General features: G+C 37.9%; 1 protein-coding gene across 3 annotated transcripts in view; it reads left to right on the top strand.

Moving 5' to 3' along the window:
• LOC111148962 (TBC1 domain family member 19) overlaps positions 1-4687 on the top strand; it is a 155927-nt gene extending 151240 nt beyond the window's left edge. For all 3 annotated transcript variants that reach the window (XM_022505809.1, XM_022505807.1, XM_022505808.1), the window contains 2 exons: positions 2703-2773; positions 3768-4687. In XM_022505809.1, the coding sequence (XP_022361517.1) occupies positions 2703-2773; positions 3768-3842 (146 nt within the window). In that variant the 3' untranslated portion in view covers positions 3843-4687. The remainder of the gene's footprint in view (positions 1-2702; positions 2774-3767) is intronic.
• The last annotated feature ends 9580 nt before the right edge of the window (positions 4688-14267 follow it).

The following is a 14267-nucleotide window of genomic DNA, read 5'->3' as shown; positions in this document are numbered from 1 at the left end:
GTAGAGAAATGCAGTCTGCACTGTTGTACCCATCCCCTTTCCCTGAGTCTTTTTTTAAATCAACAGAGAAGAATTATAGAACATCTAGAAATGGAACTAGACTGGTGGGGACTCCCCTAACATGAATCCAAATAAGGAGCCACGGGTTAGATCATTTCATGTAGGTACACCCAAATTAGTTTTTATTATTTCAGATGTTTTTGAAATGGATATTTTGGGGCCACCTTTTTTGCTCAAGTTAGTCATTATATAGTCTTTTGAAATTGTTAGTAAATATTACTGGCTTTAATTTTAAATTAATTGGGTCTTTTTAAAAACAGTTTAAAGCATAGGTGTCTTGATGCTTATGATAGAGTTGCTTAGAATTAAAATGATGGGAATAGCTTAAAAAACTACAGGTAAATGTGAGAGTTTCTGTGTTTCCTGTGAAGCATGATTGCAGCTGAGAATATCACAAAGTGGAGATTTTTACTCCTTGACAAAAAAACGTGTTCTGCGGAAGGGCTGGGCAAATCAAACATGAAGCAGACGCAAAGGAACTTCTGTGATGTGACACCAAGATAAATAAAGGTTATGAGCACATAAGCACTTGGGATGCTGAGGTCAATTAGTGAACTGATCTTTTTTTCCTCCCTCTTATCTACCTTTGGAAAAACAATTTCCCGCCATGTAAAACTCTTTCCTGCTACAGCAGAAAATGTGGCCATCCTGTCAAGCTTTCACCAACTCTCTTAAATCACACATAAAAAAGGAAGTAACAGTCACACAGTCCTTAGCTTCTCAAATGTCCCCATTGTCAAAATGATTCCAGATATTAGGAATCTATAAAGACGTTGCTGGTCCACAGAAATTCTTTTCTTTGATATTCTTATAAATTTAGAAGCTTAGTGACTTTAAAGTACTTAAGTTTTCTCCTTTTCAGTTGAAAGGTAAATCTTTGTCCCTGATCTCTTGTATCCCTTGTTACATATTAAATAATCCCAGCTTGATCTGACCTTTTAAATTTTGTTTTACTGCTATCATCTTTTTTTTTTCCTCAGAGTTTTCCTAACTAATTGCAATGTTGTTGTTTTTTTTGTGTTTGTGTTTGTGTTTTTGTTTTTGTTTTTGTTTTTGTTTTTGTCAGACTGTCCAAAATCTGTTGTACCCTAGAAAAATGCCTATGTTTCCCAGTCTGGTCTGGTTGCACTCAGTGTCTGTCTGGGGAAATTAAGAGGTCTGGATGCTGACTTCCACTCCTCAGGCACAGCCACCTACCTGTCAGAGCCCAGGGTCACCATAGCATCGTGCTTCAGGCCATCTCTGGAAAACCATTCTGAAGGATAGCAGAGATGACAATTCATAGGAGAGCACCCAAATTTTCATATCAGGGAAGGGTCATTACTACTTACCTTCAATCTCACTAAAGTCATCAGAGTGAATGGTTAGATGCGCAGAGTCCAAAGCCAGGGTTAGTTTTCAATCTACTATTTTCTACCTGTGGGACTCCAAACATGTCCTCCCAACTCACTGGGCCTCCATTCCCATCTTAATATAATGGGGCTAGCAGTGGTACTTACTCATAGAATTGGAGTGAAAATTATCATTAGCATTATTATTATTATTCCCATAGTAAAAATGTACTTAAAATACATATATATGTATATATATATATGTGTGTGTGTGTGTGTGTGTGTGTGTATAAAATATAAAAATATAAATATATATATATATTTGCATTAGCTGTGCCATATACTTGGGAGCCAGTCTTTCAATAATTTTGAAGGTTCCTTACCATTTATTTCCTAAATTTCAATGACTTATTGGGTAGAGAGGAAACTACCACCACTGGTGATAAAAAAGAAGAAACAAGGGAAGGTCAAGAGTTATCTTGAGGCAGCACCATCTCTGGGTCAGGGTACCCACCTCTTACTTGGGTCCTTTTGCTGTTCAGTATGATGCATTCCGTCACATGGGGTTTTATGGCAGATTATGTAGTAAGGATTACATGTTGTCACATGCATATGATGGATATGACAAATATTGGTTTCTACTCCGTGTACATTATTAACCTGTGAGGTGTCCTATGACTTTTTTTCAAAGTTTCAACTTCTTTTTCCTATAGCCAACATTAATATAAATTTCAGGATCAGTCCACAGCAGCTGTCCCCACAGAACTATCCATTTATGACACTCTATGAAAGGCAATGCTGAATATAAAAGTGTAACTATAACAAAATACTAAAAAAATATTTTTTAAGAAAAGGTTTATTACACATGTCTGTCAGGACACCTCCTTCATACAGACGAAACATGATCTGATGAATTTAAAAATACAGTCTTCATATAACTTCAGAATCCTGTTGCATTAGTAAGAAACACCTGCATCAAAATAAACCTTTATTTATCTGTATTTATTATATTGTATTTGTTATTTATTTATATTTAAGAACTTACGACTTAACTGATAGGTAGGAAAGAAGCAATTTATAAAATGGCTCTTTTAAGACCACTGAATTTTCCTTTTTCTCAAAACTATGGGCTTTGGTCTATCTAGCCATCAGGCACTCCGTCCTCTAGAGACGACTTCCAGTCCTCACGAGGTCTTCGTGCAGAATGCGCGCGTGCAGTCATGTAAAGCGCGCGTTCTGAGCTCTCCTGGTGGGGTGTGGGCATCGCAGGCAGTGTATCAGGCTGTTGAAATAGTGTGCATTCTTTTCCAGTGCTGGCAGCTGCTGTGTTTGCTTTCCGAGCAGTGAACCTGATGGAGGTGACATCACTGGCCGCAGCTGAAGTAAGGATAAGTTTACTCCGAGGGGATGGAAATAGTTCCTGAGAGATTGCCAGGCTCAGGCCCTTAAGTCTCAGATGCATAGGACACACATTACTCATAACCTAATTTTTTAACTCGGTTAAAACCTGTAAGTTCCAAGCTAAGTAATAGTAAGTATTCAAAATTCCTTAGTTGAAGACAATCTTCATGTGAAGGAATCACAAACAAGCTTATTACAGGAAACCATTATAACCATTATGGGAAACAAGATACCCAGTAATTTTAGTAGCGACTATTGGGTCTTCGGTTGCATCTTCTTATTATTTTCTTATTATGTATTCTGCTAGAACAAAGAAAAACTATTTGAGAGAGTTAAAGAGCATGCATTCAGATGATACAGTAAAGATACAAGCCTTTTTGGTTATTTTTAATAATGAGTTAATTCTTTAAAGCTGGTTTCTTTTCAATATGTTTTCAGTTGAAACATAGTTCAATTAAATAGTGACTTACCATATTAGTCTATTTGTTATCTCACATAGAAATTTAAATATTACCCCTAAAATAGCTGCTTACATTCTTTGTTTAAAGGGAAGAGGATGTTTATGCATCTTGCAATTGAATAAACATTAGTTCCATCTCCAAATGATTTCCTGAAGCCAGATACTCCGTATACTAGAATAACGGGACCAAGATTCATAATGTACGTTTATTTATAGAAGCAAGTTGAAATGTTAGACCTCTTATAAACTCCTGCTACCTTGTATATTTGAAGAAGGCTCAAGACAAAAGTCCAGGTTGTTTTCTACTGCATGTTTTAGCATTTTGCACATGTTCTGACATTAATACGTTCAGAAAAGAGAAGGGAGGTTGTAGTTTCTGTACAGATTTAGGACACATATGAAGAACTTAGAGGAGGGGTCAATGCTAGGCTTACATTGCAGTCGTGTTTCTGTTGTGGCTTCCCTTGCCCATTAGAATACTGATATTAATAATCCTTTTTGTTCTTTTGTTTCAGGCAGTTCTTGCTGACCTTTCTACTTTAAAAGTTATGCCTCTTCTTCAAATTTTTCTGTTTGCTACTGTCACCTGATCTTCTTCAAGGTCACTGACAACACATCTAGTTTTTCATTAGAAAATAATCATGAACTATGCAAACTCTGCATAAAACCAAAATGAAACTTTGCATATAAGCCAATAAAGATCATGTTCCCTCTTCAGTTAAACCTAAGTAGTTTTTCACTTTTTGAAACAATAACTCCGCACACCAAATATTGCACTGCATGCTGCTGGTTTTCAAGAGAGAAGCAATAGACATGACTTCTGCTGAATTGAGCATACAATATATATACTCCTGACTTGTAAAAGGCATGTAACAATATATGCAATAAGAACTAAAGATACTGTAATAAACTTGAAGAGGTAATATAGCCTCTGGGACAGTTTCTGATGTCAGTTTGTAAATTTATCTCTAGATAATGTATCATTTTGTCTTGTAAATTGCTCTTCACTCAGAGCCAGGGGTGGAGTAGACTGTGGGAAGATTTGGAAAAGTTAATGGAATTCAAATGTACTTTGGTGTTCTTAACGACTTTGTCTCACGGAGATCTTGTAGATCCCTTTCCACTTTGTTTCTCCCTGAAAGGTCTCAGTGGAGCAGGTCAAAGACAGTTGTCTCCATCCAACAGTATTTTCTTCATCACTTTCTGAAAAAAGAAAATTATGGAGTGATCCCTTCAGACTTCTCAACCTTCCACCTCTTGCTTAGAAGACTTGACCCTGCCGGAGTCTGTTACTTTGGAAGTATGCAAAGAGGACACCCACGGAGTCAATGAAGGGAATGAAAAATCAAAGGCATATCAGCTTTTGCTGAATCTTGCTTTAACAAGATTTACTTCCAGGACAGAGCAGCTGAGAAACTAGCAGTAGGTATGATATAAATTTATTTTAGAACTGAAGACATTATGGCGGGCATCAGCCTTATTTTGGTCTTTACTGTAAATGAAGGGTTTTATTTTCTATCACTTCCTAAAGACCTACCATTTCTGTAATTTGGAATGACAGAATGTGAAAAAAAAGTCCAAATTCAAGATGCTGATCATTTCAACACAACTTCAAATCAAGACATTGATGCTCTTACTGAATGCCTAGAATTATATTAAGTTTTGTCCAGAAGTATTTCCTGACACTCTTATTTAAAGAGTATATATAAATTAGGTAATGTCGGAGGGTTAGCACAAGACTGCAAGTGTGATGGAGTTTGATAGAATTAGTTCTTCATTTGAAAATCTTTATTATATGCTTTATTCATCAGGTACTTATTGAAAACAAAATAATAATTTATGACTCAGTGAATGATTCTTAAGGAGCCCCATTTCATTGCTTCTGAAAGTGATTCAGTTATAATCATACGCTTTGCCATTGGGTATATGCAAATGCATATTCATCACAAAGATAAGCATACACCTTTGACTTTCTTCCTTGTTAGAGTTTGAAATGATTAAGGTCAACTGTGTACAGATACACCCATTGTTAGCTTCTTTAAGAGAATATTCATAAACCTTTTTTCAAAGCTCCGTAGTGGTCAAGTAGAAAAACTCCAGACTGGGAGTTCTGTCCTAGCAGTGAGTCCCTAGATAATTTAATCTCTCTTATCTACAGCTGAGGGGGTGGAGGGTGTAAGGGGCTGGCAAAAGGAAATTATTGCATTTGTTCTTATTTACCTTTCCAGGTGGAGTAAGACTAAATGAGAAAATATATTTGAAAGTGATTTTTTTTTTAACTGCAAAACACCAAACAAATGTAAGATGTTGTTGGTAATTAATTTTAAATACGACATTTTAAGGCCAAGCGGTAGAAGATACATATGAAAAATGCATAATTTCATTTGCATCTGTCTGACTTTTTTTGATAATTTGAGACTGTGACTATAAAGAAATGAAACCTGAACATGGCAGAGCAGATCCTTTCATTTGAAACAGGTGGCTCCAGCCAGCAGTTCTGAATCTGAATCCCAAAGCTGCTACACATCTTGCTGCCATCACAAACCCCTCCAGGCCAGGTGCTGCTCTTAATTGCTTGTTAAAATAGTGCATCAAGGGCACTAGGGCTGTCTTGCCCACACACCACACACCCCCCGCCCCCGCCTCTCACCGCACTCCTCACCCTGCCCCTCTTGGCTTCCTTCCTCCTGTGTCTTCCTGCGCCACCTCCTACCAACCTCCAAAACCCCCACAAATGTTCTGCTAGTGGTCACGAGAACCCAAGTGACCCGTGTTAACCATGTAAGATTTCATGTAATCTTTCTATCTGCAGCATTCCCACTGACCGTAAAATAGGCTAGTAGACAAATTGTATTCGGCTCTTCTGGAATTCAGTTCACCCACTAATGTAATATGTATGACTTTATATGATGGAAGAGTTTATTGAACAATCTTTCTGATAGAATGTTTTGGTAGTGCAGTGCTCTGGCTAACTGAAATTTCCAGCTGGTCTTAACTGCCTAGCACCCTCTTACACTCCGCAGGTACTTTCTCTTCCTAGTTCAGAGAGAAAATAAAGACCATTAGGTTTGAACCTCTCTCAGCCTTCTGCTTCAAAACTTACCTTTATTCCCTCTATACTTACCTCCTTCCTTCTTCTCTCAGGAAGTGTCTAATCTATTCCTACAGCTCTCTAACTACACTTGGTTTTGTCACTTCCATGCTTAAAAATTCAACAACACCCTACTGCTTCAAGGATAAAGTCCGGGCTCCGTAGCATAGCATGACAGATTCTCCACAGCTGGGGCTTTCTATTCCTAGGCCCCCACTCTGGTCCATTATCCTGTACTTGAGTTTCACCAGGTTACTTGCTCATCTTCAGTCAGCTGTGGCCACGCACCTGTCTCCGCCAGAAGGACTTCCATATTTCAAGGCCCAACTGAAAAATCTCTCTTGTGAAGACACCCTGGAGTCTGTATGTTAGAATTAATTACACCCTTCTCTTTGCTCTCCTAAAACTGCTCGTCCACTACTATGGGTGCTTAGAATATTGAGAGACAGTTTTTTGTATACATGTTGATTCTCCGATCACCTTACTCTTTTTTTTTTTTTTAAGATTTTATTCATTTACTTGACAGAGAGAGATGACAAGTACACAGAGAGGCAGGTAGAGAGAGAGAGAGAGAGAGGAGGTAGCAGGCTCCCCGCCGAGCAGAGAGCCCGATGTGGGACTCGATCCCAGGACCCCGAGATCACGACCCGAGCCGGAGGCAGAGGCTTAACCCACTGAGCCACCCAGGCGCCCTCCCACCACCTTATTCTGAAGTCACTTTTCATTACTGGTCCTAAGTATGGAGGATGAAAGAAGAATTTGTTCATTTGTGTTTGTATCCCCTGGTCTGTTCTAAAAATTGTTGGGGGTCTCCTTTTCTTAAAACATAATTCCTCCTAAGTAGCTACTAGTCTCCCTTTTTATTTGGAGATTTCCAACCCCACCCCCACCCCTGGTGCCATATGCTTCAGATGAGGCTGACTTCACCCCAGGACCTCTGGGTCCTGCTCAAGCCAGTCACCATGTACCATCCCTCTTGGCCACAGAGATTGCTTCAGGATCAGTGCAAAAATCTAAAAAATGAAGACGGATGAAACTTGATTATAAGACTTTGGTTTAATCTTTTGGGAAAGCTGGGTATAAAAAAGAGAGGATATAGTGTTTGGAGCTGCAGCCTAAAAATGGAAAACGTGAAAAGCTGCTCTCTTGACCTTGTTGATCCCCAAGTCACATCGTACCAATCTGCCCCAGGAGTGTTGTGTTACATGAGCCAAAAGATTCTCTTTGACACAGAAAGGATCCTAACTGAAGGTGCAGTCATTTTACATTTTAGATGATTCACGACAACATGGGTGTCATTAGGTGGTACAGAACTCCTGTCTACACACAGCTTAAACTGGAGGGATTTTTTTTAAACCTTTTTTCAATCAAGACACACCATGACCTTAGAAGGATAAATTCTATGTCCCAGATCTACTGAGCCACCTGAAGTACCTTAAACACATAGTATGTCTCTCGACTTCGGCCCTTTGCCCATGCAGCACCCTCTGCTCAGAATGCCTTCTCTTCCCTCTTTACTGAACTCTTACTTGTACCTCAAAATCCAACTCAGGTGTTGCATCATCAGGGAAGACTGCTTTCTTATGAATTCTCCTCATACCCTAAGTATACATAAGCTATATCATAATCATGTTAGCTTGTCTTTCTTGCACTAGACTATAACTCCCCAAGGGCCAAAATGGTTTCTTTTTCAGCTTTATATCTCTAGAACCCCGCATTGTGCTTGCCCCATAGTGGGCTTTAATAAATGTTTATTGAATGAACAGATGAAATTATCTAACCTAATTCACTCATTTTACTGAGAAAGAAACTTGCTCAGAGTAATAACTTAACTTGTTCAGTGTCACACAGCTCTTTTACCCACAAAGTTGATTTGTGGAGTTGCCTCCACAGGGAGAATATCTTCCCTTCCAAAAGGGAAGAATATCTTGAGAGAAGAAAACACCTTAGCTCACTCAACTTCTTGCATTTAAGTCTATTTTACTAAGGTATAATTTATGTACAGTGAAATATCCATTTTAATTGTACAGTTCTATGAGGTTTAACAAATGTATAGACCCACATCACCATCACACCCACCACCACAATCACTTGTCGTATACCACATTTCCATCATCTGAAACAATTCTCTTTAAGCCTGTTCCCATTTGGTTTCCCATTCAGTTTCCCATCAGACAACCACTCATCTGCTCTGTCCCCAATTAGTTTGGTCCTTTCTAGAAATGCTTATAAACCGCCCTATATAGGTACTCTTGTGTCTGGTTTCTTTACTCAGCGTAATGTCTGAGATTCATCCATGTTGTGTGATTAGTTATCCATTTCTTTTTCTTACTGAGCAGTGTTTCACTGTATCACTATTTCTTACAGTTTGTTTATCCATCGTTGCTAATGGGCATCCATGTTCTCATACTTTGGTGTATTATGGATACAGCCACTATAAACATTTGTGTGCAAGCCTTTATGTGGATGTAGATCCTCATTTCTTTGGGGTAAATAAATACATTGGAGTAGACTTACTGAGTCATTCATGAGCATAAATTTAACTTTCTAAGAAACCTCTAAACCCTCTTCTGAAGTGGTTCTACCATTTTACATTCATACCAGCAGTGTGTAAGCATTCTGATTGCTCCAAATCCTCACCAACACTTGGTGTTATCATGTTGGTCATTCTGATAGGTGGTTTTACCTTGCATTTCCCTGATTACTAATGACGTTGAGCATCTTTTCATGCTTATTTGCCATTTACACATAATCTTTTTAAAAGTGTTCAAATATCTTGCCCATTTTTAATTAATTATCTTAAGTTGTAAGAATTTCTTATTCTAGGTACACTTACATCTTGTAATATTTTCTCCCACCCTGTAGCTTATCTCTTAATTTTATTAAATGTCTTTTAAAGAGCAAAAATTTTAATTTTATTGAAACAAGTTATCTTTTTTCTTTTATGGTTCATGTTTTTTGTGTCCTAGCTAAGAGATTTTTCCATAACTAAAGGTCACAAAGGTTTTTTCCCTATGTTTTCTTCTAGAAACTTTATAGCTTTAGCTCTTATATTTAGGCCCATAATCCTTTTTTTTTTTTAAGTTAATTTTATTTTATGTATGGTACAAGAGTTAAGGATTGAGGGTCATGTTTTCTGCATATAGATATGCAATTGTCCCACTGCTATTTGGAAAAAAAAAAAGCTATCCCTTTTATGTCAGCACCTCTATATAAAATCAGTTGATCATAAATCTGCGGCCTTATTTCTAGACTCTATTCTGTTCCAATTTATATCTGTCCTTCTCCAATACCACACCGTGTTGATTTTGTAACTTTAGAGTAAATCTTGAAATCGGGTAGTCTCAAATCCTCTAATTTTGTTTCCTATATCAAAATTATTTTGGCTATTGTAAGTTCTTTGCATTTCTAAATAACTTTTAGAACCAGCTTTTCCACTTGTACCAAAAATTTTTTAGAAGATGCTGGGATTTTTATATTTGAGATAGCATTGAATCTATAAATCAGTTGGAGACAATTGATACCTTAACAATACGGAGCCTACCAATCCATGATCATGAGATAGCCTTCCATTTAGTTACATCTTCTTCAATTCCATTCAGTAATATTTTGTAGTCTTCCATGTAGAGCTCTTGTACATATTTTGTTAAAATACCCCTAATTCTTTCACATTTTTATGCTATTGTAAATGTTATTTTTAATTTCACTTCCCAATGGTTTGTTAATATATAGAAACACAATTGCTATTTTAATATTGACCTTGTATCCTGAGACCTTGATAAACTTATCATCCCTAAAACCCTTTTTTGTAGCTTCCCTAAGATTTTCTACATATACAATGTCATCTATAAATAAAGACAATTTTACATTTTTTTCAAATCTATATGCTTTTTTTAATTCGCTGACTAGAATTTCCAATAGGATATAGAAGTTTTACAGCTCACCTAATTTTAAATTAAATGTACTTCTTTCATGAATAAGTGCAATAAATATTTTAAATATATACCAGTGTAATAGTTTGGTCAATTTAAGAATAAAACAGTGGGAGGAAATGAAACAGATTCAGAATGAGGTGGGGAGACGTACTGATACACAGTAAAGATAAATTTGCTGCTAATCATCCAAATGGCTTCTTCAAATTATTCCTTTTAACTTAAGCAATTGACTTAAAGTATTTTCAATGTCTTTCTTATGTTAATTAGGTGATTGTTTTTATATTACTTCTTCAATTACTGTTTATCCTTAAATCTTTGTTCTTAGATAATGTGGTGTGTATGTATTTACTCAACAAATACTAAATGCTTACTCAGAACAAGGTATTATGCTGAGCATTCAATGTTGATATATATGTATTTGTATGTTCGCTTTCTCAGTAACAATGGTAAGAGACAGAACTTCTTATGTAAACAAAATAGTAACCCCTCTTTTTGCAAGCAATGATGCCATCCCTCCAGTGGTAGGAAGAATAATGGTCCCCCAAAAAAGTTCGTGTTCCAGTCCCTGAACCCAGTGAGTATGTGACCTTACATGACAAAAGACACTTTGCTACAAGGGTCCTTTGTCATGTAAGGAGGGGAAGGCAGGAGTGTCAGAGTCAGGGAAGGATTGGAGGATGTGCTACTGGCTTTGAAAATGGAGGAAGGAATACAGGTCATTTCAGTGGCTGGAGAAGGCAAGGTAACGGATTCTCCCCAACAGCTTTGGGAGGAACCCAGCCCTGCTGACACCTCGGTTTTAGGACTTCTGACCTCCAGAACTATAAGATCGTAATTATGTGTTGTTTGAAGCCACTAAGTGTATGGTGATTTGTTGAAGCAAGAACAGGAAATCAATCCACCTCCTCTCAGATAAATTAGATTTACTGTATCAGCTGTGACATATGATAGTAAGTTCACATTGTTTCAATTCTCTTACCTATAATATAGGTGATTCTACCTGTCCAGGGTCTCTCGTGGGGTTTTTATAATGATCAAATAAGATAAAATGTGTAAAAGTATTTTGAAGACAACTTTTGGCTTTGGTACTGACAGGGAAAAGACCCCACAAAGCTGGACTAATTTAAGACAAGTGTAAGAGAGGAAGAGATGTGTTGGGGGAAATGTATTGCCAAGTCTTAACATTTCCTTCGGTGTGGTTGTTGTTCACTGGTGTAATGTTCCTCACTCCCTCCTCCCGTGGCCAGGAGTAGATTATATTATTGATGAAGTTGGGATCAGTGAGTGGGCATATAAAGCCAATTCCTTTCTCTATTTCTCTTGGGAGCCAACAACCCAAAGCAAGCATATATTCCGTACTGCTCCTCTACACCCTGGCTTTAGAAAGTCTGGATCCCACAGTACGGCAGGGGAGGTGGCTGGAGGGGTAGCTGTCATTGTTCGGTGCAACACTAAGTGCATAAGTTTTGAAAACCTGTCGTTGCTGCAAAATTAAGTCACATTCCATGAGATTAATTTTATCAGCAAGAAAGATGATATATCATCTTCATAAGCTTTCATTTGCTTAGTTTTTAATTTTATCTCTGAAGTACTCAGAACTCAGGCAGAAACACAGGTGCTGTTCATTGGACCTTCAAGCCTTACTCACATGGATAAGAAAGTTAAGGGTTGCAAGGAAGAAATTGTAATGATGGGTTATGGGATGTAAGCTAGAAAAGAAGAGAAATGAAGGATAACTAGGGGGTGATGATAGATATGGATAAAGAGGGGTGGGAGGATTAAAGGTAAATACAAAAAAAGAGAAAGCATTTTTGAAGGAAGGGTACTTCAGCAAGTAACTTGGAATGATAATGTTTGTAACCAGAATGGGATATTTGCATTTGAAATTTTGAACTTGATGCCATTTTTGTTGATGCCAAGATCGAAGGCATGGTGGATAGCAGACACAGAGTAGAGGAAACCATCATTGAAAATATGAGGAAGTCAAGAAACCAAGAGTCTGTGGTGTGTTGGGTGAATCATTCATATAAATATTGAAGTCACCAAAGAGGATGACAGAAGTAGGGGAGAAGAAGAAAACAGACTTGCAAGTTACTTTTTCTGAGAATCAGAAGAAAAGACTCCGAAGCTACCAGTTAGTAACTGTAACTTGGAGGAGGAAGAGTGGTGTGACCAGATGGTATGAGCCTCAAAGGAGCAGAAGGAGTTTGCAAGAGGGAAGGGGGAGTAAAACTCAAATTGACATTGCCAAGTAAGCCTGGTGCTGAATCACTGTGAATGTAAGAGAAAAGAAATAATCCATTTGAGAGAGAGCAGCAAAGAAACCGTGTCCCCAGGATACAGCCTGCTTTTAGTTAAGTGAAAAGGTGAAGAGAACTTTCAGAGAAGAGGTTGGAAAATAGTTTATTCACCTCACATTGTGAATTGGGAATTCCAAGAGACAAAGGGAAATGCTTTCCCAGGGAGGGAAATAAAAAGTGGGGTGGGAATTAGGTCCAATTAAAGGAAAGTTTAGATAATTGATGACTTGAGAAGCTTGGAATTCTGATGGAGAGTGGGATAAATAGGGATGTGTGGATGGGCTGGTCCTCTCACAGGTGACTAAGCCACCAGTTTGACCACTGTGGTCCAGACCATTTCTCCTTGGTGGGGCAGCTGCTCCCTGTGGCAACCTAAAGTTGTCATGCGCTAATTACAGTCAGCTGCCTTTGCAGACAGCAGTTGTGGTTGTCTCTGAGAGAGCACTGCACTAATTTGGTGACTTAGCTTTTTTTTTCGTTTTTTTCCCCACCCAGTGAATTTAGTTCTCCTCCCCTCTTTTGGCTTTTGCCTATTCATTGTTTCAACTCAGAAACTATTTTCTTTGCTTAGACAAAAGGATCCCTCCTTTATAAATGAAATCACTGCAAAGTATTCATGAAATATAGAAAGCAACAAATTATCTTTAGTACACAACTTAATTTGCACCCATAGCATGTACAGTGATGGACTGACCCAGAGACAGAGAGAATGAATGAAGGAATGAATGAATGGGGATTAGAACGTCAATTGTAAGATTCTATAGGGAGAAACATGCAGGTTTTTCTCTTTCTCTCACCTTTCAAAGAACTGTGTGCCTAACCTTCAAAAGGGCCACACAATTTTTTGTGTTGTTGGGCAACCTCCCCTAGTGTAGGAGAAAATTGGCTGAATGATTATTTCATGTATGAGAGCCTAAAGCAAATAAGAAGGCATGAATACATACATGGAAACAAACATTTGGATCAGTGGACAGGCTGATAGAACCCCAACTCTGTCAGAGGTCTGATATTGCCAGGCTGGTGGCAAAGTACAGAAATAACAGGACAGTGTATGAGGAACAGGAACTTCCCTGGACAGAAGGCCAACCCTAGACTTCAGCCCCAGGATAAGGTCAGTGGACTCATCTGCTGAGTAGGAACGACTCCCTGCCTTTAAGGAACCACCAGACAACAGACATCTATTCCATGTGATGGAGATTGTGGGAAGAGACAGGAAGAGTTCCTGTACCTGTGCCAGGGAACTATGCATCTTAGTAACTCCTGTGCTAGACACAGAGGGAATAGTCACACTTTGAAAGCAAATATTTTCACAAAATCCTCTATTTTTGTATATACTCTATTAACCCAACTCCAGCATTTGCTAGCTCTGCAACCTTGGCAAAATTACCTAACCTTTAAAAGCCTTAATTTTTTCATCTATAAAATGCCAGTCAGTGCCAAATAGGGCATACAGTATAAATTTCCCTCTAAACACTTTTAGCTGCATTCCAAAAATTTCCAGATACTGTATTTTAATTTAGTTCAAATACTATCTAATTTATCTCTTTGATTTATTCTTTGATTCATGGGTTAGTTTCAAATAGTTCAAGGTTCCTCTAGTTTCTTTGCTATTGATTTCTACCATAATTCCACTGTCATTGAGAATATACTTTATATGACTGGAGTTCTTTGAAATCTGTGGAGACTTGT

The sequence above is a fragment of the Enhydra lutris genome, unplaced genomic scaffold (assembly GCF_002288905.1).
Source record: "Enhydra lutris kenyoni isolate GAN:26980312 unplaced genomic scaffold, ASM228890v2 scaffoldscaffold21, whole genome shotgun sequence".
In the NCBI taxonomy this organism is placed as follows: domain Eukaryota; kingdom Metazoa; phylum Chordata; class Mammalia; order Carnivora; family Mustelidae; genus Enhydra; species Enhydra lutris.
This window is presented reverse-complemented; position numbering and strand designations above follow the sequence as displayed.